The sequence below is a fragment of the Dermochelys coriacea genome, chromosome 5 (genome assembly GCF_009764565.3).
Source record: "Dermochelys coriacea isolate rDerCor1 chromosome 5, rDerCor1.pri.v4, whole genome shotgun sequence".
Lineage (NCBI taxonomy): Eukaryota > Metazoa > Chordata > Testudines > Dermochelyidae > Dermochelys > Dermochelys coriacea.
The window spans coordinates 122,223,124-122,249,835 of record NC_050072.1 but is presented as its reverse complement, the minus strand read 5'-3'; the positions used below and the strand labels follow the sequence as shown (position 1 = coordinate 122,249,835).

The 26,712-nt window shown below is 43.6% G+C and overlaps 1 protein-coding gene across 8 annotated transcripts in view; it reads left to right on the top strand.

The window, feature by feature from the left end:
* Positions 1-20,637, top strand: part of SUSD1 (sushi domain containing 1) — a 92,987-nt gene extending 72,350 nt beyond the window's left edge. For 2 of the 8 annotated variants that reach the window (XM_043514394.1, XM_038401534.2), the window contains 5 exons: positions 5,495-5,588; positions 6,786-7,041; positions 8,951-8,990; positions 13,163-13,256; positions 20,488-20,623. In XM_043514394.1, the coding sequence (XP_043370329.1) occupies positions 5,495-5,588; positions 6,786-7,041; positions 8,951-8,990; positions 13,163-13,256; positions 20,488-20,623 (620 nt within the window). Of the gene's footprint in view, positions 1-2,302; positions 3,035-4,543; positions 4,697-5,494; positions 5,589-6,413; positions 6,467-6,785; positions 7,042-7,227; positions 7,352-8,950; positions 8,991-13,162; positions 13,259-20,487 lie in introns of those variants that run through there. The other 6 variants (XR_005292898.2, XM_038401535.2, XM_043514395.1 and 3 more) reach the window with 6 other exon arrangements.
* Positions 20,638-26,712: the final 6,075 nt, after the last annotated feature.

The window sequence follows — 26,712 nt, the reverse complement described above, 5'->3', positions numbered from 1 at the left end:
CCATCACCATCCTCCCTTTTGCCCAGGCCTATAGCCTGGGCATTTTCTTTGACTTGGCCCTCTCTAGATCTCCACTTCCAGACCACATCTAAATCTTTGCATTTCTTCCTGCATAACATCTCTTAAGATATGACCTTTCCTCTCTGTCCACACAACTAAAACTCTCATCCAGGCCCTCCTCTTTCATGTCTCAACTGCTTCAATGGTCTCCTCTCTAGCCTTGACAAATTCTGCTGCCTGGAGCATTTTCCTACTTGTGACTTTGATCACATCTCTTCCTTCTTTGCACCTCTCCACCGGCTTCACCTTCTTGTCTGCATCAGACACAAACTACTTGTCTTCACCTTTAAGGCCTCCACAGCCTAACCCCGCCTTACCCAGCGTTTCACACATGGGACACCTGCATTTGTTATGCAAATGATTTTCCGGTCTTGATTTTCAATTTTAAAATAATTTGCAACAAATCTCTGTGATTTTTCCCCTCACTTGTGGGAGAAGCTCTCCATTTTGAAACACTTGGAGGAGAGGAAGGTGATCAGGAACAGTCAACATGGATTCACCAAGGACCAGTCACGCCTGACCAACCTGATTTCCTTCTGTGATGAGATAATTGGCTCTGTGGATATGGGAAAAGCAGTAGATGTGATATTTCTTGACTTTAGCAAAGCTGTTGATACGGTCTCCCACAGTATTCTTGCCAGAAAGTTAAAGAAGTATGGATTGGTTGAATGGACTATAAGGTGGATAGAAAGTTGGCTAGATTGTCGGGCTCAACAGGTAGTGATCAACGTCTCGATGTCTAGTTGGCAGCTGGTATCAAGTGGAGTGCCCCAGGGGTCGGTCCTGGGGCCGGTTTTGTTCAACATCTTTATTAATGATCTGGATGATGGGATGGATTGCACCCTCAGCAAGTTTGCGGATGACACTAAGATGCAGGGAGAGGTAGATATGCTGGAGGGTAGGGATAGGGTCCAGAGTGACCTAAACAAATAGGAGGATTGGGCCAAAAGAAATCTGATGAGATTCAACAAGGACAAGTGCAGAGTCCTGCACTTAGGAAGGAAGAATCCCATGCACCTCTACAGGCTGGGGACCAACTGGCTAAGCAGCAGTTCTGCAAAAATGGACCTGGGGATTACAGTGAATGAGAAGCTGGATATGAGTCAGCAGTGTGACCTTGTTGCCAAGAAGGCCAATGGCATAGTAGGAATGTTGCCGGCAGATCGAGGGAAGTGATTATTCCCCTCTATTCAGCACTGGTGAGGCCACACCTGCTGTATTGCGTCCAGTTTTGGTCCCCCACTACAGAAGGGCTGTGGACAAATTGGAGAGAGTCCAGAGGAGGGCAGTGAAAATGATTAGGGGGCTGGGGCACATGATTTATGAGGAAAGGCTGAGGGAACTGGGCTTGTTTAGTCTGCAGAAGAGAAGAGTGAGGGGCAATTTGATAGCAGCCTTCAACTCCTGAAAGGGGGTTCCAAAGAGGATGGAGCTCAGCTGTTCTCAGTGGTGGCAATGGTCTCAAGAAGCAATGCTCTCAAGTTGCAACGGGGGAGGTCTAGGTTAGATATTAGGAAACACTATTTCCCTAGGAGGGTGGTGAAACACTGGAATGGGTTCCCTAGGGAGGTGGTGGAATCTCCATCCTTAGAGGTTTTTAAGGCCCTCTTGACAAAGCCCTGGCTGGGATAATTTAGTTGCTGTTGGTCTTGCTTTAAGCAGGGGGTTGGATTAATTAACATTCTGAGGTCTCTTCCAACCCTATTATTCTATGATTCTGTGATAAACATTTGCAAAGCCACCTTGTTGTTCTCCTTCAAATCCCTATTTAAACTCTTCCCTGTCATGATGCCTACAAGTAAATGGTTAGGCAGCTAGTGCTCTGAGATCACTGCTTTTCATGCTGACCAGTAATGTCTCATTAGTTACTTGTGCTCCCTCTTCTGTCTCTCTCTCTATCCACCTTTTCTCTCTTGTTTCACGTGTATAGACTGTAAGCTCTTTGGGCCAGTGTGACAGGTATTGTACAGACATAACAATGGAGGCGTAGCCTGTGGTCTCTGCTACAATACAAATAAGTAATAACAATAAAATTGAATCTGATGCAACTTAGCGAAAGGCAAAAAGGAAACAAACAGAATATAGTTAATGACACCGCTCCCTTCATCCGCCAAAAAAGATTAACATTCCACAAGGTGGTGTTTAAAACACAGCTAAGGGTCCTCCCCCCATTATATTGTTATTAAAAATTAATGTATTTGTCTTAAGTGACCTTTCTAAGTTCATTTTTTCTCTCTTCCAGTGGGCTTTTTTTTGTCATCTCCTCAGAAGATTCTGTGATAGTGGTTTTCTTCAGGTTAAAATTTTTTTTCCCTTCAGCATAACATACATGTTGTTACATATGTTGTACTTATAGTCTCTCCTCAAAACCAGTGCTATTTAATCAGTACTGCTACGTGACCCTCACTTATACCATTTGTACTTATTCCATTTCTTTATTTTAAATGTGAAAACGTAATAGACTATTTTTATTTTAATAAAAATCCCCAAACAGCCGTAAAATCCTTGAAACAATGCGTTTGCAAGAAATGTCAGTTATGAAAATGGCATTATTTCAGCAGAGAATTGTCTGAACTAGAACCCTTGATTTGACTTCCCTGAACTTGAGGAAAGATACTATCTGGATGCAAACTTTTTGGCTCAGTTGCATCACTATTTTTAAAGCATTATCACCAGCAGAGAATGGCATCTAGAAAAGCAGAGAAACTCAAACAGGGCTGCTCTAGTGCACCAAATGAAGGATTTCTAAAAGGGTGGTAAGCCAAATGATTGACTAGCCATAAGCATAAGTTCATTTTAAATAGAGGCATATTTAAAAAGAGGCACAAAGAAAATAATATCCTTTTAAATGGAGTCATTATGACTGTAGTATGTATAGTAAAGTAAATTACAGTGCTGTCCTAGTCGTATAGTATTGGTGGAGTGCAAAAGATCAGCTAATCAGAAAGACCTTAAGGATTCTTACTGAAAGTGACACTGTTCATCACGTCTGATTTGTGTCCATTTATTCTTTTACGTAGAGACTCTACGTAAAAGAATTACAACATTCAAAAACCAATTGGAGAACACTTCAGTCTCTCTGGTCACTCGATTACAGACCTGAGGGTGGCTATTCTCCAACAAAAAAACTTCAAAAACAGACTCCAACGAGAGACTGCGGAATTGGAATTAATTTACAAACTGGATACAATTAACTTAGGCTTGAATAGAGACTGGGAATGGATGAGTCATTACACAAAGTAAAACTATTTCCCCATGGTATTTCTCCCCCCCACCCCACCCCCCACTGTTCCTCAGATGTTCTTGTTAACTGCTGGAAATAGCCTCCTTTGCTTGTCACCATGAAAGTTTTCCTCCCTCCCCCCCGCTTCTGGTGATGGCTCATCTGAAGTGATCACTCTCCTTACAGTGTGTATGATAAAACCCATTGTTTCATGTTCTCTGTGTGTGTATATCAATCTCCCCTCTGTATTTTCCACCAAATGCATCCGATGAAGTGAGCTGTAGCTCACAAAAGCTTATGCTCAAATAAATTTGTTAGTCTCTCAGGTGCCACAAGTACTCCTTTTCTTTTTGCAAATACAGACTAACACGGCTGCTACTCTGAAACCTAGTACAAGACAGTTCTTGCTAATCCAAAGCTCCCGCTCCATGATAGCTTTGTTCACTCATCTTGCACTTGCCTTAAATCCTGCTGGCCATTCTGGGTGATTAGAGAAGCTCTTCTGTCATCCAGCTTCAACTCAGAAAACCTCTGGTGGATGCAATGGGCAGGCTCTTACATAAACAACAAGCACCTTGTAGATAATCACACCATTGAACGACCTGGTTTCTTGCTCTGCCGAAGACAGTGGATGACCATCGACCATATTAGGACATTACATGGAAGATGTGTGCATCTGATACACAAATGGGGAATCAAGGATTTGCCACAGTGCGAATGCAGAGTCTTCCAAACCATTGAACGTGATGTGAACAAGTATCCCATCTTGTCATTTCCAGGAGGTATAGCCTCAAGATTTGTGCTATTTTCCTGTTTCACTTGCAATGCTATTACCTGTGCTGTCTGCTGTGTTTTGGCTTCCAGCTAACACTGTGACCCAGCTCAGATATTCTTGCCATAAAAACGAAACCCATGGTAAAGTGCCAAATTCCTGGCCTACCCAGCACTGATTCTGAGAGGGGTATTTGGAGAGGGGTTTAGTTGAAGATAGGGGTAGATACTGGCACTTTTAGGTTTGTGTCTCTGTGAAGTTTGAAGGATACTGCTTCAAACTGGTGGCCTGTAATCCTGGGAGAATGTTTTTGTAGTAATTTACCTGAAGACCAAGAGGGATAGATGTTAATGGCAAACCGCTGAATTTGAGGCGGCAGCTTTTCACTCTTGATCAGGAATTTTCCCACACAATGGCTGCCCTGCATTAGGTGCTGCTATTGTTTCCGACTTTATGAAGGTGATCTGAAGGCTTTATTTTTCCAACAGGGATTGTTAAATTTTGATGTTCTGCAGGCATGACTTATTTTTGTATTTTTGTAGTTGACTTATTTTTGGCACGCGTTAATGTTCTGGCAACGTGCATTTTTCTTAATGTCCTGGTTGCCAAATACTGTATATGGAAGAACTTCATCATAAAGTCCTCCTGTTTCCTGGGATGAGAGTGAAACTAATTTTAAATTTTGGATTGTTGCTGCTTTACGTCTTATTAGGGCAGTCTGACCAGTTGCCCAATGTGGCAAAGACCACAACTTTAAAGGCACTTGTGGCTTGCAGATTTGCAATTCTTCAAGCCACATGCTAGGCCTGGCAGGTTCCGGTAAGCTGTTTTTCCCTTTACACTGCCCATCTCAAATTTAATACAAAGCTCAGATTGGTTAGACATTTTAGGCCTTGTGCACTTCAACTAGGATTAAAAAAATATAAAAATCCTTAATATTTTCTCCAGGCAGAAAACTGAATTAAAGCTTCTCTTGACTGTGCTGAATGTCAAAGGAAGGTGAGGGTACAAAATAGGAATCAAAGAAAGCTACTGCAACAGAATTTATTTTCCTATCTCTGAGTTCTCCAAGAGTTGAGGGGGCTCTTGAAAGTTCGGGGAAGTACTTGCTGAAAGTCTCCGATGACAGCTTTAAACTATTTGACTGAGATATTCAAGGTCTACAAAAAGTAAGGTTCAGATCTCACATATTGGCTTTCTCAGGTTGAACCTGCTGATATGCAGTTCAATCAAAATAAAAACCATCTCCAATATTTGTTAACCAAAAACGTTGTCTGTACATTTTAAGGTATCTTGTATTCAGATTTGAATCTAAAGCACAGCTCTAGCTTTTAGGGTTAGCATTTTAGTTACTGTGCTGTGTGAGAAAAAGTTTACTACCCTCAGACTTGGATTATTCCTCAAACTTTTCTAAAGTACTGATACTGTTTGCTTTTTAGATCCTCCATTCCCAGAAATAGAGTTTGTAACAGTACAAGGTCCTGTGCCAGCGCTCAGCCTACGGAAAGCAGAAGATAGAAATGGACCTATCAGGTCTCTTTTTTTCTTTCTTTCTTTCCTTACATGCTCCCGAGTCTCTCAAAATATATTTTTAAAGTACTGATCATTTAGATGTTTGTTTATTTTAGACTGTATTCAATTAGATAATTTTATTAGAGTTGGGACCAAACCAGAAAGTTTGAATCCAGGTCCCATCTTCACTGTAGTTTGTGATTGTTCAGATCTGGAGTTTTGCTTCAGTTTAATCACTCCTTTTTGTACCACAATTCTGTCCTCAATTACTCTGAATTTATGCTGGTGTAACTTCATTGGCTCAGTGGAGCTAACCCAGATATTCATTGGTGTAACTAAGAGCAGTTTATAATTTTTATGTGCAGACCACATTATACAGCTAGCAGGAAATTCTCTAGTAGCCAAGAAGAAGTTGAAAAAGGTCTGTTCTCCAAATCCTGATAAACAACAACACCATATTAATTTATGGGTACCAAAAATGATAAATACTCTTTATTATTTATACTCTTTGAGTTTTAACTCTGCTGACGTCTGGTGGTAAGTGCCTGGGAAATGAGAGAGACGAGTTACTGGAACTCATGTTATAGTAAAGCAGGAAATATTTGGAAGTGAAAACCTAGTGCAAGAGCCAAAGGATAGTGTAACAACAGTACAGTGCATGTACTCTGAGAGTTGCTCTTTTTTATGGGAGGACATCACAATCTGAACTTTTAGTGAACTCAAGGGACAAGTTTCCAATTAAAGTCCAATAGATGGGAGCTCTCATCACTTTCTTGATACTGGAAACAGCACCTTTCTGGGAAATCAGGAACAAATAGTTTTTAATAGGTTGATAATGTATTTCAGCTCTGCTTTGGCTTCAAGGAGAAAGTTGTACGTTGGATGAATTGAGCAAACAGGCAGTTAGTAGTGATTCATAGTTGGGAGTTCTCATATGAAAATACTAAATTAGCATGCCCAATCATGTTAAATCTGTGTGTGCAATTTGGAAAATCAGCCTTATAATAGGCATATATAGTCTGTTTTATACAGAGGGCAATAAATAGCACATATATAAAGGGAAATATTTCACCCACACATGGAAAGAGTTCACCCAGGATTTGAAAACTATTAAACAAAGGGCCAAAATATATAAAGAACTAAATGCAAATATGATTTATCTCTGGTGTTTAGTGCATGGAAATGAATGCTGATGGTTGCTTTTCTGTTTCATTCTAGTTTTTATCAAGTGATTGTGCTTCCCTTGGCCTTGCAAAGCACATTTACTTGTGATTCCCTGGCTGCTGTGACTTTCTTTAGCAATGCCACTGACGCTGAGGGGTATGTGGCAGCTGAATTCCTGGCCAAGGATGTTGCTGACAACATGCTGATCTCTCTTGGAGACAGACATTACTATGGGGCATTCTATAATGCTCCCTTAAAGCAGGGGAAAGATTACTGTGTGGTACTGAGAATTATAAGCCAATGGAATAAGGTAATGTGTATTTTTTTAAAAAAACCTTTTCTCCGAGTCTTTGTTAAATGAAAGAAGTTTTAATTGGAAAACCAGGGAAAATTTTTAGCTTTTTGTTCTGTTTTGATGATATTGTCAGGGACAGAAAGTTGATGATATAAAACTTAAACTGAAATGTCCTGAAGTAGCCATTTTAATTGCTTGCAGATCTCTTCACCCTTGTAATGCAGAAGCGATTCTGGATGCTGAAATATAAACAAAGGAAAGGATTAGGGATTTAGTGCCAACTTCTGCCTTCAGGGATGGGTGCACAAACCCCACTAATTCATAGGTAATTACAGGTGCCTATAATTTACAGAGGCCATAATTTAGCCATAGGGAGTGTTAGTATCTGAAAGTCACTCAACACCAACATATGATTCTTTCTTTTGAGTCAAGTGCTTTTACTCTAAGGTATTCTGTTCTTCCAAGTGACACTACAAGATGACCAGACCTTCTTTAATGGAGTTTTTTGTTTTACTTGCATTTTAGCCTTATAAATAACAGGGAATGTCAACTCTGGGCAGCCCTGGTTTTGCAGGAAGACTTGTTGGGAGGGTGTATATTGACACTCATACCTTTATTGAAGGGGCAGGATTGTTGAATTTTCAACACTTAAGGAGAAGGAAGCCTTTATTTATTAGTCATTGTAGTTAAATAGGGCTGTCAAGCGATTAAAAAAATTAATCACAAGATTAAAAAAATTATTTGTAATTAATCGCAGTTTTAATCACAGTGTTAATAATAAAATACCAATTTTATTTATTTGGACATTTATTATGAATATTTGTGGATTTTTTCTACATTTTCAAATATATTGATTTCAATTACAACACAGAATACAAAGAGTACAGTGCTCACTTTGTATTAAATAGTTATTAGCAAAGACCAGACCAAAGAATTTTAAATAATGTGACTAACTTTCTAAATTGCTCAACTTTCACATTATTGTTCTTGTGGAGTCATCATTTCAGCATCATACACCTGGTCTACACTAGACAAATTACTCGTTCCTGACAACGGAGGTTAGCAATGGGTAATTTGTGCAGATGCATCATGACTTAGTCTTTAATTACATGATAACATACCATTTATCCACTGCAATAGTATACTTTTTTGTCTAAAATCTTCAATAAAATATATGTAAATACCAGAGTCCATGTAAGACATTTATTGGTAAAGTACATGTTAAACCATGCCAATATAACATACTTCATATTAAGTATACACCATAGAGCAGTACTATACTTAAAATGTATATGTATGTTTGAGGGTGTGAGATGCAGAAAAAGAAAACAGAAACAAGAACACATCAAAAAAGAGAGGAAAACTGATTAAACAAGAAATTATAGAAAGTCTGTCCATAATGATATTTTGGATCATTGTGAAAATTAAACTAGTGTAAGTACTGTATTAAACTTTCTTTAAAAATTATAAGGTGCTAAATGTGTATTCAAGGGTGGAGAAAACACTGTGTATTATATTATTCGAGACACAGTGAGTGACTATGTAATTAAACACTGTATAGGAATCTGTATATGCGAATAGGGGGCAGAGTTAAGATTGCACATGCAACTTTGGTATTTCCTAACTTTTTGAATGCTTAACCATGCAACTTTATAGCCCTCGCAATGTAGGGTTTTTAGGTATCCATTTTTTTCTATCCAAAAGATGAGAGCTAGACTTTCCTCAAACCTTTCTCTTTAATCTTATCTTTATAGCCTGTAGCCTTCTCAGGAAAGCTTGGTGATCTAGCAAAACCATAGGAATCCATTCCCACTGTAATACATTTAAATGGTTCTTGGCTGAATGCCTTTGCTGATGGTGTAGGCTTGTTGATTAAATACATCTCCTGGGAAAATAGTGACATTGGTTATGTTTTCCCTTCCAGGTGAGGACACAATCTTGTGCAGTTTGGGCACAAATTGAAGGTAAGGCAGTATTTCATCTAATGAGAAAACAGAAGTTGTCGTTGCATTGCTTGGCTATATCTTGGCATAAAAATAACAATTTCTGTGGCTTTTGTTTAATTCCCTGCTAGTAATGAAGTCCAGTGGAGCATTACAAAGGTTAGATTAGGGTTTCTCAACTTCTGGGTCGGGACCCAAAATTGGGTCGCCAGAATGTTTCAAAGGGTAATGTGGCAGCTCCTGTCCCACAGGGCTGGCTGGCTCGCCTCCTTTCTCCAGGCACTGAAACTCTGGGGTCCTAACGCCACTCAGGTTTGGCCCATCCATCATGATGATGATGGGAGTCCAGGTAGGCCAAATTTGAGTGAGTGGCAATGCAACCCCATGAGCCAGGTCACAACTCCACTCACACAAATTTGGTCCAGTCAGGGGGGCAGGGCCAAATCTGCGTGGTGCTGCAACCCTGAGGCTGCAACGCCTGAAGCAGAGAGCCAAGCCCAGCCAGCTTGGGGGGGGCAGGGCCCAACCAAAACCACCCCAGGACCTTCACCCTCAGACTATTTACTGGGTTGCGACAGGCCATAAACATTTACAAATGAGCCTGCTCCAACTGCTGTACTCCTCCAACCTATTGATATTCTACTGAGGCCAATAGATGGGGAGAACATTGCTGGAATTGTCAGCAGCTATACAGGTGTGCTATGTTGGACAACATTAGTGCATTGAACAAACTGGTGAAAATGAAAACACCAAACAAGAAACATAAAAGAGTGTATTTTCTGCTCTTCAAAATGTCTGAACCCTTCAATTACTGTTTCTCCAGTACAGTTACTGGTGAACTGGCCTGTGTCTCCAGTTTACGTTAAAGTATGAAACAAGGAAATTATCCTCATAGTCCTATCTCCCAGGAATGAAAGGGCAGGCTAGTAGCAAGTGCTACGGAGAGACGGTGACTGGCATCACCTGTTATTTGAGTGCCAGTAAAAGCTGAAAAGATGAAGTGAGCTGTAGCTCACGAAAGCTTATGCTCAAATAAATTTGTTAGTCTCTAAGGTGCCACAAGTACTCCTTTTCTTTTTGCGAATACAGACTAACAGGGCTGCTACTCTGAAACTTGTAAAAGCAGTCTCTGCCCTGAGGAGATTCAGGCCTCCTCCTCCAGCTAATTGATAATATGGCTTTTCTTATCTGTTGCGTCTCAAGCAGCCAGTGTTGATAGGAGAAAAGCAAAGAAAATAAATGAATACTTACTTGTCTCTGGATTCTCCAAACGAGAAATCTCTTTGGGTAAAAGGAATTCAGAAAAGCAAAGCAAACTTGTTTCTTCCTTCTCTCGCTCAGAAATTGAGGGAGGAGGATTTGGATTCCTCACTTGCCTTCTTGGTAGAAGATTAATCAGGGAATTTTAATGCAGACAAATTATTTAACTAAAAGAGTCGCTAAATCTCTGGAATTCTCATTCTTCTCTGGTGTACTTTGTCCAGGGAAAACTATACTTTGTGAAGTATGAAAGCTTTTATGCCTGGTGTAGAGTAGAATCTAAGAGGAAGAAATATCTCAAAAATTCTGACTGGTGGTTTTGGTCTGTCAGTACCTAGTAAGACTGAATTATTGCTGGAGAATGCAGAGTTCTTGTAGCCGTGTTGGTCCCCGGATATTAGAGAGACAAAGTGGGTGAGGTAATATCTTTTATTGGACCAACTTCTGCTGGTGAGAGACAAGCTTTTGAGCTTACACAGAGCTCTTCTCCCATTGCTCGAGTGACAGTGCTAAAACCCAATTTTTAGACAGGATAAAATTTCCATTTTCTTCCTTTTACTCAGGCCCCTTCACAATGATTCTATTTCTAAAAATGCTGTATTTTCAGGGGCATCACATGTTTGTTTGTTTTTTGTCTTGGACACTTTTACCTTTTCTCCCTTCTTTTCTTGAAGGAATTCTTTCTTGCCACACTTAAGATCCTCTGCAGGCCAGCAATAGCCTCTGCAGCTCTGGCTCTCAGAAACTCAGCCAGCTTCAGGGATATGGCAGCTGTGGTGGCTGCCTGTTTTTCTAAAGAGTACTTTTCCTGTTGATAAGAGCTGCAAAATAACTAGAGGTAGCAGAAACTTTTGCACCAAAAAGGTTTTTTGATGAAAAATTCTGTGTTAATGAAAATGTTTAGAAAAACAGGTCTGATTTTGATAACATTTTGTTTAGGGGAAAAAACCTAAAATGAAGTGTTTCAGCAACATTGAAACGTCCCGTTTTTGACTGGAATGTTTCTATGTTTTTGTTTCTAAACAAACTTTTTGAAATTAAATTAATTACATATATTAATATATAATAATTTTTAAAAGGTTAAGATCAGACTAAAATGTTTTGATTTGATCAAAACAAAATGCTGCTACGAAAACTTTTTTTTTTTTTTAATTTTGTTTCATGGGAAATTTCATAATGGCTTGTTTTTCTACTATTTCACAATGGGGACAGTTTTTTGAAATTGTGGAATTTCCCTTGACATGGAAATCTGGTTCCTGCTAAATACTAAAAATACTTATGCAATCAGAAAGCTACCCCTTTCTCATATCTCTGTCTTCTGTCCACTCCTAGAATACCGCTACAACCCTCTGGCGTGCAGCTGGATTTTCTCTTGGGGGGGAAGGGGGGCAAAGGAGAATTGGAAGATGGGTGTGGGAATGGGGCTTGTCTTTCCACTCTGACTCCACTTCCCCCTAGATAGGTCAGTCTTCCATGGCCTTACTGGATCTTGTACAACTTGAAAGGCTGTGAGAATTTTTGAGAAGCTGAGTTTTTTAAGGAGTGCTTCTTCATTCCATTTGCAAAACAGAGGAAGATTTAGACATTCAATAAAACCATGGCTATTTAGACCAGATTTCTCTCTGGCAGAGGCCTTCTAGTGAGGCTTTGATTATCATCCGATAAATTGCTATAATAAAGAGTGCTAGAGTAGTGATGGAAATAGGCTTCCAGACTTATAATTAAGAGTGGTCTGAATAAAATCAGAATGTAGTGATTTTAACTAAAATATAGTAATACAAAGGGGTGAAAAGATTTTTCTTTTTTTGTCATGTTAGTCTGTTCCATGGATATTTGATTTTTATATATGAAAACTGGTTTGTGATGAAGTAAAGGTTTATGTATTTTCTTAAGTTCTGACCAAAATTGAACATGTATGGAGGCTGATCAAATACTGCACATAAGATCTTAAAACCCTGATTCTGAAATTATCACTGGTAGTTATTTTCTGTGACTACAAGTAAACACTATGACTGCAGACCTTGACCTTGCAGTCACACATGTGAGTAAATGGAACTGCACACGTGCATAAAATTACTCATACATCTAAGTGTTTTCAGCATCAGGGCCATAATTCATGAGGTGCATATTGTTGTTTCTTGTGCATGTGTAGAAAATAAGAAGGGGCGCATGCAGTCAGAGCAAAGAGTTATTTGCATCATTTTGATAGAGTTGACTCCTGAAAAGTTTGGTAACAAATGATCACTCCTTCACACTTCTTTCTTCTGAAATACCATGATGGGGAAATGGCTTACTCTTATCCTGATTGAAAACTTTGCAGGCCAGTCATTTATGTATTTATATGCAGATTATTCATTCCTCTTCTCCTCAGACACATGCCATTTTTATTTTACCCTCCTCTCCCAATTCTCATTAACACAAATATTTGAGGGATTTGTTCATGTGCTACAGCAGTCTGTTCTCCCCAGGTGTGATTCTGAGGTGTTCATATTGCTGTAGTTACCATCCTAAAAAAGGAAATAGTACCCAGATTGCAAGAATTTGGAAGAGAGGAGTTGAGCCATTTGATGACAGATTGGTTAGTAGCACCAGAGCCACCCTTGTCTTATGACTTTGACTGAAACAGATGATGATGTTAGAGGAAAAGGATCTTGATTTACTTTGACTGTCAAAAGCTTAAAAAAAAAGGGGAGGTGGAGAGCAGGAAAGTAATAGACAGGAAAATGTAATCTCTTTTGAGAAATATACCATTAATCTCATTTCTTCAGCTGGCTGCTGGCCATTGGATGTTCAGCTCAATTACTGCTTGATGGAGCAATAAATCCAGAGTAAGAGTTTAACTTTGATTTAGGTAGTGAATCACAAGATACTGCTGCACCATGGTACCATTTTTAGTATTTGTTTTCTCGAACTGTTTGATGTTTTCTTTTCAGATTTATCACCCACTCTGCAACATATAACTCTTGCTGGATTAGGGTCAGTCACTGCTATCTGCCTTATACTGTTCTTGTCCTTCTTGGCAGCACGGTATGTTACATTAATTATTAACTTACATTTGTAGCTCTCTTGGTGGGGAGGGGTTACATGTTTTGTTTATCAACCAGCCTTTCTCAACCAGCCTCCTTTGTTTAAGGCTTATCAGGTGGTTAGAAGCTACATGAGGAGTTCCCCACCTTCCCTGTGCTGTGAGAGATCCTTTCATTGAACTGACTAGCTGATAAAGTACAAGCCCAAGCCCGTTTATCCTCAAAGTTTTGGGGGAGCATCAGCAAAAATGGGGGTTCATCTAACTAGAAGAGGGAATGGGAAAGCAGTTCTCATCAAAGATTCAGATCAGAGTGGTGTCAGTTGAATGGCGGATAGATAAATGAAGTTATACTGGTGCTGTTCTGAGAATGAAGTAGCCATGCTTAATGGAAACACTGCTGTCCTTTCCATACCTATGACCTATTGGTACACCTACAGTCGTCACCATTAAAAACATCCTAATTTTGTTGTAAGGAACCATCCAAAGGAATAGTAAAACTCAGTTGCTTATTAGAGGTGGGCCTGTAATGAAATGTTGAACAAAAATTATGGTAAAATCTTGGGGAGATTGTTAAAATGGTTGCTTGGAACATGGGCTGGAGATGATCTTTCCTACAGGTACAGTAGCTTTAAAACTGCCCTTCTTCCAAGGCAAAGCATATTATTTTGTTCTGTAATCCTGTGGGGCGGGGGGACGTTTATGGATAAAATGCTCCTTAATAAAAATTTAATTGTAACTCTAAATATGTCTTTGCCCAAACCTTTTTCTCTCTGGAATTTGCCGTTCTTCTCACTTATGTATCACATGAGAGGCCAGTTGCCGGCGATTTCTGTGTGGTGAGATACAGCGCTCTGATCAATTAAGCTGCTTATTTGGCATTCAGAAATAGAATGGCATGAGAGAGAGTTTCATTTCATAAAGAGATGGGGAGCAGAAGGGAGAGGGATTATTTGGGGTTGGCTACGTTTTAATTAGATTCTTGTGATCTAAATTCCACAGCAAAGGTTCCAAAGCCTGGCTGTGCTCTTGGCAGTATTTCAGAAGGAAAGCGATAGCCACGTTCCCTTGGCAGCAAAACGTTACGATGAACTTCACTGCAGGTTTTTCAATGTTTTTAGAAAAGGGTTTTGGGCCTAAACCAATCTTCCAGGTAAACTGGGCTAGAATCATTTCCAGAATCTGTGCTGCCTTCTGACAGTGGGGCCATTTACAGCAGAAAGTCAACCCAAGCGGTGTTGTGGCAGAATGAGGAGTCAGCAGTTGTCTCTCCACCAGGGGCAGTGGACCAGAGTAGGTCAAGGGAGCTGGAGAATCCCCTGACATTCCCTGAGCAGCCTGTTTTCGTAAGGCCCCTAGCAGAGGTTGAGGCTGACCCTTTCCCAAAGGAATGTCTGAGAGGGACAGAGAATGGAAACCCCATATCCCCTCTGTCCTGGATACCCTCCCCACCTCTGGGTATAACAGTCCCCGTGTTCATGGGTACCAAGTATCCCTACTTTTTGTGAGTATCTGTCTACTACATTGTCTATCTCCTGGGAGAAAATCAAACACTAGGAATGGGCACAGTAACAAGGTTTCTACTTTGAGTACTTGCTCATGTCGATTCCATTCTAGGTGTGCGCGCGCCCACGTGTGCGGCTGACAGAGATTTTTGCCTTAGTGGTACCCGTAGGGCCAGCTGTGGCACCCTCCAGCCTGCTACGCTCATGCACGATATATCAGATGCTGCCGGCACATGCTCTCTCAGTTCCTTCTTTCCCCCGTGGTGGTCAGTCAGAATGCCTCTCTTGCTTGGCAAGAGCTAGCGGTTTCTTCCATTGGACTTTGGGCCTTCGGGCCTCTGTTTGATTGATGTTCGTGTTAAGTAGTTGTTAAATGCTAGTTGACTGATAGCTAAGGTCCCAGCTAGGACTTTGCCACAAATGAGGCATGCCCTGAGCTCACAGGTTTAAGCCCTGCTCTCTCTGTGGCAGGCCTATACCTGAGAGTGACCCCACGACGGCTGCCTTAAGTGCTTGGGGGAATCACACATCAAGAGCATTGCCGAATCTGCAAGAACTTTCAGCCTTGCACCCAGAAGGAGACGGACATTCGCCTCAGGGTCCTCCTGTTGTAGTCCACTCTGTGCCCGGCTTCCGAGTCCTCTACGCAAGCCACACCAAGTACTGCGGCCTCCATGCACAGCCTGTTGCTGGAGGTGAAGAAGCGCTCGCTGGCTCTGAGCAAGAAGGCCCCCGGGGTCATCTGCTAGAGGACCCGGGCCTGCCTGCCAGCTTTCTCTGGAGCAGCGTGAGCGTGCCTCTGTGACTGGGGCTGTTAGCCCTCTTAAAGGTCTGTCACTGGCTCTGGTGAGCAGTATGGGACCCACGATCCTGCCTACACCGTCGTCATCCCAAGCCCCAGGTGCAGAGAGAACACAGGTCTCCACCTGCTCCAGTGATGTCTCTGGTGCCACAGGACCAGGCTAAGGCTCCCGAGAGGGCAAGCCAGCCCTGCGGGGCAGGGGAGGGCAGTCAGTCGCTGGACAAGCAATCCTGTGGCAGGATTGATGCAGCTCTTGGCTCCAAACAGCATCTCCCAGGAGATGCACTCTCAGGCTACCCTTTGCTTGTTGGGCATGCACACCCTGCAGTCTGCCAGAAAGCCATTTTGGCCTCCGCCGCCATCGCGGCTTTGGCAAGCCCAGCAGGGATCTGCAAGGAGAAGGGACACTGCTGGGTTTAGTCATCGCCGCTCTTCCTCCTCTCATTCGCCAGCCCAGCCCGGACCCGCTAAGAACCTGGGGGGCTAAAAGCGATCGTTCTGAGGGTGCGTTCAAGAGCGATGCCCCAGTCATCCGGACAGATTCTGCCTGTCCTTTTCTCAACCGCCTTTTCTCCGTGCCGCTCAGCCTAGTTGGGGGTTACCTTGGACCGCTGGGTCCTGGACATAGTAGCTCGGGGCAAAACACTGCAGTTTTTGCATACCCCGCATTCCCACCCCCTTGCTTCGCCATCCCTTTTCAGGGACCCTTCTCACGAGCAACTCCTGGTCCAGGAGGTCGACAAATTCCTGCAGTTGGAGGCTGTAGAGGCAGTTTCTCGGGACATGAAAGGCAGAGGATTCTACTCCCAATACTTCCTAATCCCCAAGGCCAAGGGGGGCCTCAGATCCATCCTGGACCTGCATGGCCTCAACAGGTCTCTCAAGGAGTTGAAGTTCCGAATGACCTCCCCGGCCTCCATTATCCCCTCTCTGGATCCGGGGGACTGGTACGGTGCTCTCGACTTAAAGGATGCTTACTTCCATGTACACATATTCCCAGAACACAGACGGTTTCTGTGTTTCATTGTGGCAGGGCGCCACTTCCAGTTCACAGCGCTACTTTTTGGCCTGTCCTCGGCCCCCAGGATGTTCACGGAATGTGTGGTGCTTACCTCAGATGTCGCGGGGGTCTTTCCGTATCTTTCCGTATCTCAGCGACTGGCTCATCAAGGGCAGGTCTCTGGGACAGGTGCAGAGAAGCCTCAATCTGGTACACTGCACCTGCATGACCTGGGCCTGTTAATAAACACAGAAAAGTCCATGTTAACGCCGGTCCAATGCATAGAGTTTATTGGCGTGGTTCTTGATTCCATGTGAGCTCACATGAAGAGACATCTGATCACCACAGCCCACACTTGCCTGCGCCAGATGGGCCTCATGGCAGCGTGCAGATACATGGTCAGGCACGCCTGGCTTCATCTGTGACCCCTGCAAACGTCGCTGGCAACAGTCTACCTTCCCAGCAGGCATCTCCTGGACTGAACGGTCATGGTGCCGGACCGTGTCCTCTGATCCTTGAAATGGTGGCTACACCCCAAGTCAGTGCTGCGGGGAGTTCCCTTTGTGTCCCCATCACCGTTGCTCACCCTCATCTCGGACGCGTCCGATCTGGGCCGGGGAGCACACCTGGGCGAGCTCAGCACCCCAGGTCGTTGAATGCAGCAAGACATAACTCTTCAGATCAATGTCAGAGAGCTCAAGGCGATGTGCCTGGCCTGCCAGGCATTTTTGCCCCACCTGAAAGGCAAGGTGGTGCAGGTCCTCACAGACAACACAGCCGCGATGTATTATATCAATAGACAGGGCGGCACCAGGTCCTCGGCCCTGTGTCAAGAGGCACTCAGCCTCTGGACCTTTGTGTGCAGAACGCCATTCACCTGGTGGCCGCTCACCTACCTGAAGCCAGGAACGTCCTGGCAGATCGCCTCAGCAAGGCCTTCTCCTCTCACCACGAGTGGTCCCTCCATCCAGAGGTGGGCAACCTGATCTCCGACAGTGGGGAACCCCCCAGGTGGACCTGTTTGCATCCAGGCATATTCTGTTCCCTATACAGCAGGGACAAGGGTTCCCTGTCAGACGACTTCCTGATCCTGTGGTTGGGAATGCTGCTGTTAGCCTTCCCGCCCGTGCCGCTTATCCACAGAGTCCTGCTAATGGTGAAGCAAGACACAGCATTGGTCATTCTCATAGCCCCGGTGCGGCCTCGCCAGCACTGGTTCAGCATGCTGCTGAGTCTTTCAGTGGCTGACCCACTGCAGTTACCTCTCTGACCAGATCTGCTATCCCAGAACCACAGCAATCTGCTGCCCCTGACGGCGTGAATGCTCCGTGACTAAGCACGGACGAGCAGGAGTGCTCTGTGGCAGTCCAACAGGTCCTGTTGGGCAGCAGGAAGTTTTCCACCAGGGCACCTAGGTGGCAAAGTGGAAGTGCTGTGCATGTTGGACCTTGGACAAGTGCGTTCTTCCTGAGGAGGCCTTGCTGCAGGACACCCTGGACTATTTGCTGCATCTAAAGCTCCAGGGCTTGTCGCTGTCTTCAGTCAAGGTACACCTGGCGGCCATTTCTGTGTTCCATCCTCCATTTCAGGGCAAGTCAGTCTTTGCCCAGCCCAGAACAGTGCAGTTCCTGAATAGGCTAGAGCGCCTGGACCCGAGACCCAGTTCCCCCATAGGGCCTGAATCTGGTGCTGTCAAAGCTCATGGGCCCTCCTTTTGAACCCCTAGCTTCCTGCTCCCTCCTGCTCCTTTCCTGGAAGGTGTCCTCCTCGGTCGCTATAACGTTGGCCAGGCAGGTGTCCGAGATCAGGGGATTCCGTCAGAGCCATCCTATATGGTTTTCTACAAGGACAAGATCCAGATGCACCCACATCCGGCTTTTCTGCCCAAGGTCGTTTCCCAGTTCCACACGGACCAGGACATTTACTTACTGGTCCTCTGTCCGAAGCCTCACGCATCAGATGAGGAGTGCAGGTTGCATATGCTGGACATCAGACAGGCTCTGGCCTTCTATGTCAATAGAATATGACCGTTCCGTAAGTCAGCGCAATTGTTCGTTGCTGTCGTGGACAGGATGAAGGGCTGCGCGGTGTCTGCCCAGAGAATTTCATCTTGAATCACGGCGTGCATCTGCCACTGCTACGAGCTGGTGACGGTGCCCCCACCAGTGATCGTGACGGCTCATTCCACTGGAGCTCAGGCGGTGGCTGCGGCCTTCCTAGTGCAGGTGCTGATCCAAGAGATCTGTCGGGCCCACCACCTGGTCCTCTGTCCATACGTTCGCGTCGCCCTATGCACTGACCCAGCGGGCGGGAGAGGACGCTGGCTTTGGCAGAGCTGTGCTGCAAGCTGCGTGACAGTGAACTCCAAGGCCGTCTCCATTGATATGGCTTGTGAATCACCTCGAATGGAATCGACATGAGCAAGCACTCAAAGAAGGAAAACAGTTACCTGCCTTTCGTAACTGTTCTTCAAGATATGTTGCTCATGTCCATTCCATTATCCACCCTCCTGCCCCTCTCTCGGAGTTGTCGGCAAGAAGGAACTGAGAGGGCGTGGGTCGGCGGTGCCTGATAAACCGTGGTGTGAATGCAGCAGGCTAGAGGGCACCACAGCTGGCCCTATGGGGACCACTAAGGCAAAAATCTCCGACAGCCGCGCACACACCTAGAATGGAATGGACATGAGCAAAACATCTCGAAGAACAACAGTTCTTCATCTGATGTTGGTGTAGACCTGGCTTGACATAAGTAACTTGCCTCATTTCTTAGTGGGCGTAATTGAGAAGGTGAATGGAAGGTTAAGTTGTAAATAGGGGCTTGACAAACATGCTGGAGTGAGGATGTCTGTGCTAGCTAAGATAAGCAGCAACACCTGGATTCTAGGAACTGTGGGCAAGATAAACACAGAATGTAACATGTGAACAGCACATGGTAAGAGCATGCTGTACAGGCTGCAAGTAACCAAACCAAGTCAAAAATGTGTGTGGTATAAAGAATTGCAAATGCAATTTGATGTGTAAATATACATAAAGGAAGAGTTTGTGTAACTTTGGATGTGTGGTACCCTGTATACCTACCCCCTATGTTTGAGTCTGATCAACTCAGCATAGCTTTGCTGTATGCCAAATAAAGGAACCTGAGTGACTAAATCCAGAGTGGAACTGAAGTGTTCTCTCAGAACTGGACAAGGGGTTCTGGAAATGGTGTCAGAGGGAATCCCACCAGTTGGGTTATTATTTCTGTGGCTTCTAACACCAGAGAGAGTTCCCTTTTAATGTAGGCCAGCATTATCATGTAAGTGCCTGGTGGTTTGGGTGTCTGAATGACCGAATGACAGCGGACCAGGTTTTGAATTCATACTGAAAGTTGCTTATTGACTTCACTGCAGCTGTTCATCTGAATAACTTCTCACCTGTGGCAGTAAGTGCTTTCCGAATCTGGCTTAGGAAGAGACCTTGAACTCTGAGGTGTTTTACAGCCATAGAGAATATATACCTTATTTTTTCAAAAATAATTTTAAAATATGCATTCGTCCAAATTTGCTTATTAGAATTTCCTGTACTTCGCTCACCTCCATCTGTTACTCACTCCTGACATTGGGCTTCCCATACGGACATAGATGTTCAGTGGCAAGACTGCAGCACTCCTGTAAGCTGGGTTTGTACCTGAGCTCTGTTGGTGCCAAGGCTAAACTAGAGCCGTGCTCTTTACAGGACATTTCCACTCTTAGAGTATGCTCCTTCTAATACTATACAATAGTAGGAAAGTTTAGCATTTATATAGTGCCTCCCATCTTCAGAGCTGTATAGAAACCTTCTTGCCTGTTTATCTTCTAAATAGAAACTAGTTCTCCTGTAAGTTCTGTGCTTGAATTCTTATTTGAATATTTGTTTACCTAGATTTTTTTTTCCTTTCTCCCTCACCAGTTCTTATCTTCACAGCACAGTTCATGTACCTCCAGCTGCACTGGCCAAAGGAGTATCCTATGAGACTACCATGGATGCTGCAGAAGTGGGGATTGCATCATCTTTCCTAGAGATTGAAAGTGTCTCTCTTCTGTAATGCATTCTTCCCCCATTTGCCTGGAAGACAGAAGGAGAGAGAATCTAGAATCTGTTTGTTACATCAATACTGCACTGCCATTTACTGTATCTGCACACCCTACACCAACCACTACATGAACAGTTGGCGTTTAAAGTGGAAAGTGAGACGCTCAGACATTCCTTGATTTTCTTCATTATTTTTAGCGCAGTTTAGGACTTTCACCAAGGTGTGTATGTCAAAAAAAACACACAAGGACATTTCCAAGCCTCTAGGTACAGGCCAAAGGCTTTTAACCCTCCTAGAAATGTGGGTACCTGATATAACAGCTGTCTTGGAGTATGTGGTTGCAGTTAGTAATATACAGTTTAAATGAAAGAACAAAACTCTTTTAAGGGCAGACAGTGTTCTGATACCCTTCCAATGAGTAAACTTTACTCCACGAATGGTCCCTTTAATTTCAATGGGATTACTCAAGGAGCAAATTGCTATTTGAAAATGAATTAGGTCCATAATCTGTTTTAGAATAAGAAAAGGAGTACTTGTGGCACCTTAGAGACTAACAAATTTATTTGAGCATAAGCTTTCGTGAGCTACAGCTCACTTCATTGGATGCATTCGGTGGAAAATACAGTGGGGAGATTTATATACACACACAGAGAACATGAAACAACAGATTTTATCATACACACTGTAAGGAGAGTGATCACTTAAGATGAGCCATCACCAGCGGGGGCGGGGGGAAGGAGGAAAACCTTTCATGGTGACAAGCAAGGTGGGCCATTTCCAGCAGTTAACAAGAATGTCTCATGAACAGTGGGGGGTGGGGTAGGGGGGAGAATTAACATGGGGAAATAGTTTTACTTTGTGTAATGACTCATCCACTCCCAGTCTGTATTCAAGCCTAAATTAAATGTATCCAGTTTGCAAATTAATTCCAATTCAGCAGTCTCTCACTGGAGTCTGTTTTTGAAGTTTTTTTGTTGAAGGATAGCCACTCTCAGGTCTGTAATCGAGTGACTGGAGAGATTGAAGTGTTCTCCGACTGGTTTTTGAATGTTATAATTCTTGACATCTGATTTGTGTCCATTTATTCTTTTACGTAGAGACTGTCCAGTTTGACCAGTGTACATGGCAGGGGGGCATTGCTGGCACATGATGGCATATATCACATTGGTAGATGCGCAGGTGAATGAGCCTCTGATAGTGTGGCTGATGTGATTAGGCCCTATGATGGTGTCCCCTGAATAGATATGTGGACAGAGTTGGCAACGGACCTTGTTGCAAGGATAGGTTCCTGTGTTAGTGGTTCTGTTGTGTGGTGTGTGGTTGCTGGTGAGTATTTGCTTCAGGTTGGGGGGCTGTCTGTAAGCAAGGACTGGCCTGTCTCCCAAGATCTGTGAGAGTGATGGGTTGTCCTTCAGGATAGGTTGTAGATCCTTGATGATGCATTGGAGAGGTTTTAGTTGGGGGCTGAAGGTGATGGCTAGTGGCGTTCTGTTGTTTTCTTTGTTGGGCCTGTCCTGTAGTAGGTGACTTCTGGGTACTCTTCTGGCTCTGTCAGTCTGTTTCTTCACTTCAGCAGGTGGGTATTGTATTTGTAAGAATGCCTGATAGAGATCTTGTAGGTGTTTGTCTCTGTCTGAGGAGTTGGAGCAAATGCAGTTATATCGTAGAGCTTGGCTGTAGACAATGGATCATGTGGTGTGATGTGGATGAAAGCTAGAGGCATGTAGGTAGGAATAGCGGTCAGTAGGTTTCCGATATAGGGTGGTGTTTATGTGACCATCGCTTATTAGCACCGTAGTGTCCAGGAAGTGGATCTCCTGTGTGGACTGGTCCAGGCTGAGGTTGATGGTGGGATGGAAATTGTTGAAATCATGGTGGAATTCCTCAAGGGCTTCTTTTCCATGGGTCCAGATGATGAAGATGTCATCAATGTAGCGCAAGTAGAGTAGGGGCATAAGGGGACGAGAGCTGAGGAAGCGTTGTTCTAAGTCAGCCATAAAAATGTTGGCATACTGTGGGGCCATGCGGGTACTCATTGCAGTGCCGCTGATTTGAAGGTATACATTGTCCCCAAATGTGAAATAGTTATGGGTGAGGACAAAATCACAAAGTTCAACCACCAGGTTAGCCGGGACATTATCGGGGATACTGTTCCTGATGGCTTGTAGTCCATCTTTGTGTGGAATGTTGGTATAGAGGCTTCTACATCCATAGTGGCTAGGATGGTGTTTTTAGGAAGATCACCGATGGATTGTAGTTTCCTCAGGAAGTCAGTGGTGTCTCGAAGATAGCTGGGAGTGCATAGGGCCTGAGGAGGGAGTCTACATAGCCAGACAATCCTGCTGTCAGGGTGCCAATGCCTGAATTGATGGGGCGTCCAAGATTTCCAGGTTTATGGATCTTGGGTAGCAGATAGAATACCCCAGGTCGGGGTTTCAGGGGTGTGTCTGTGCGGATTTGTTCTTGTGCTTTTTCAGGGAGTTTCTTGAGCAAATGGTGTAGTTTCTTTTGGTAACCCTCAGTGGGATCAGAGGGTAATGGCTTGTAGAAAGTGGTGTTGGAGAGCTGCCTGGTAGCCTCTTGTTCCTATTCTGACCTATTCATGATGACGACAGCACCTCCTTTGTCAGCCTTTTTGATTATGATGTCAGAGTTGTTTCTGAGGCTGTGGATGGCATTGTGCTCTGCACGGCTGAGGTTATGTATTTTCCACCGAATGCATCCGATGAAGTGAGCTGTAGCTCACGAAAGCTTATGCTCAAATAAATTTGTTAGTCTCTAAGGTGCCACAAGTCCTCCTTTTCTTTTTGCGAGTACAGACTAACACGGCTGCTAGTCTGAAACCTGTTTTAGAATGTGAGAGAACACTAGCCCCATCCCCCACAAGATAAAACCAAAAAGGAGCTGTTGCATGACCAAATAGAAAGCTCAATCAATTAAAAGTAAGTTTAGCTTCAGTAAAAAGTTTTAAAGTGTTCTAGAGTTGAGTAATTGCACTTAAATGTGTGTTACCAAACAGATGTGTTCAGGAGGTATTATGGATGACTGCAAATAACCTACAAAATACTACATGCACCTATATAACTTTGACATAAGTGCAGTGTGCTAATCAACTGGGCAGCATTAATGGTTTGTGGGGGTTTTTTTAACAAGGAGCTACATGTCTTCAGCTACAATTGATTTCATCTCTGTACTTCTGTCATAATTTACAGTGTGGAGAATCATGAAGATCACATGTTGTTTAATGTAACATCTGGTTAATATAACCTGATATGGATAAAATTAGCCAATTTGCTGTGATGCGTTCAGGATTAGTGAATTTTTCCTGTATAAGAAAGTTTCAAGTACTTTTGATTTTACTTCAGTTCCTGTTCAGTAGTCACTCCAGAATGATAGCAAAATCATGCTAACTAGTGAAATAAAAAGATCTTGGTTTTTAGCCCTGTGTTAGCTTGTTTTTCCAAGTTATGATTGTTTTTGATTGATGATTGCTTCCGTACTCTGTATCAGGGTGTACATTAATCTTTTTGTTTGTTTTCATACGTTTCTGGCCACTCTTTGCAGGTTGTTTTATGTTTAGTCAGACTATCTCCATTTTTGGTTGTGCTGTTTTTTAGCACAAGAGGTTATTTTAAAATGTAAAGTATTACAGACTTCAGGAATCTGTTCTACTGGCTGAGGCAAACTGCAATTGAAAATGACATGGGAACCTTTTTATTCTCAGCTTGTGGATAGTGGTGCATTTTCTACTCCTGCGGGCATTCTGCGCCAAAAAATTAAAAATTCTGCGCAAAATATTTTTAAATTCTGCAAATTTTATTTGTTAAATAAATGTGAAGGCTCCAGCATGGCATTGGGGAGCACAGGCCACTGGCTGCACAAAGATGGGAGATCACTATGCAACTTCCCACCCCAGGACATGGACTCAGCACCCAATCCTGACACAGCACAAAGACCAGGCCTGTCCCAGAAACACCCCAGGGTCCTGCCCCTCTGTGCCACATGCACCAGGTGTGATCAGGCAGGCTCAGCAAGACAGGATCCTAGTGTGGAGGGGTTTAGTGTGGGGGGATTCAGGTGTGGGTTGAGAGGGTTCTGTGTGGGGCAAGCTGGGTGTGGGCAGCTCAGTGGAGGATCTGGGTGTGGGGGAGATCTGGATGTGCAGAGGCTTGTTGGGGGGTTCTGGGTGCAATGGTAATGGGACTCTGCAGGGGGATCCATGTGAAAGTAGTTGGGGCTCAGCGGGGGGATGTCTGAGTATGGGGGGATAAAGCTTGGCAGGGGTCTGGGTATGGGGGGGTTCAGTGGGGGATCCAGGTGCAGAGGAAGTGGGGCTTATGGGGGTGGGTTATAAGTGCATGTGGGATGAGGCTCTGTGGGAGGATCTGGGTATGAGGGGGTCTAGATGCACGGGGGTTGGGTGGATGGGGGAGTAGTTCCCTGTACAGGGATCCCTCTCCTTGCAGCTAAGGAGTGATGGGGGCAGAGAGAGGGAGTTTGCAGAGCGTCCTGCAGCTGGGGGGAGAAATCTGGGGGTGGGTCTGACCTGGCCCCGGATGCTGTGCAGAGGAAGAGGAAGTCCAGTCCTCCCCAGTCTAGCCGCGACTAACAACTGAGCCCAGGGCAGGTTAGGAGCCACCAGCCAGGTCTTCTCTAGTCCTGCCCCCTGTCCCACAGTGATTTACTTCTCTGCTGGCTGCCCTGGGCACCCAAAACATGTTGCTGGGGAAGGTTGCATGACGGCTCTTGTGGCTTCCCTTTGCTTCCCAGTCAGAAAGTCATTTTTCTGTGGGGAAGCAAAGAAATCTGCGGGTGACATAAATTCTGCGCATGCGCAGTGGTGCAGAATTCCCCCAGCAGTAAACATTTTCAGATCAGTTCACACCTGCAATAGTAATACTTCGATAGCACCTTTTTAACTGAAGATCTCGAAACATTTCAAAATCTGCCCTTCTAATAACAAGTCTCCAACCATCAGCAGCTCAATAAGAACTCCTTTACTGTGCCACAGATTAGGAGCTGGTAATTTGTTCCTTCACTAATTGAGAACAGAAGGGCTTAATTATTCTTGTTGCATTATTGTTGTTTCATTTTGCATTTTGTTTAAATTTAACTCAAACCCTAGAGATCTTTTCCATTACTGAAGATAATTAAGAACAAAATGAATGAAAATATATGCCACATAAAGTATTTGCATAAATTCTGCTTTGTTTCACCATGGTCCCAATCCTATGGGAGGTGCTGAGCATCCATAACTCATAGTGAAGTCAGTGGGAGTTCACGGCACAGCCTGTCACAGAATAGGCTCCCAAAAGACCCACAGTGCACTGTGAAAGAAACCAGGCATCCTTCTGTTGAAGTCAACAGATAAATTAACATTGACTTCTGTGGTTCAGGATCAGGAACATAGAGGCAGTATGGTCCAGTGGATAGGGCACTGGACTGGGAATCAGGAGACCTGCCACTAGCCTCCCATATGACTTTGGGCAAGTCATGTCACCTCTCTGTCTATTTAAAGTTTAAACACTTCAAGGCAGGGACTGTCTCTCACGTTGTGTTTGAACAGTACATAGCACAATGGGGCCCTGATCTTGTTGGTGAGGCACTACTGTCATGCAAATGGTAAACATTTATAATCGAGGAATAAACCAGTTTTTATAGGCTTGATCATGTAAGGTGCTGCACAGCCTGAAATCATTGTGATTTCTACTGGAGAAGTGGGAACATGCCTTTCTTTTTCATGAACATTTTTAAATTGCTCTGAAGTTTTCTTAACCTTTTAAACCTGAAAAATTATATTTAATGCTGCTTAGCCAAAATATAAAATAAATGAAGAGATACGTACTAAAAATAAGTTTGAAAAAGGTCCACCTAGAAGGACCATTGTTTGCCAGATAACAGTCATGTGAACCTGGAGTTAACATATTTACTTTTCTGTGTGTTGTAAAAATAGCCACGTTGAGTGAAGCAAGTTTGATCTGGGTACAGTGCTAATGATAGCTGAAGGTCAGCTCAATTAGGCTTCCATTAAGTGGGTTTGTGCTCTTACACTGAGAAATATTTAATCAGAAATTTGATCTTTAATCTTCCAATTAAGTAGT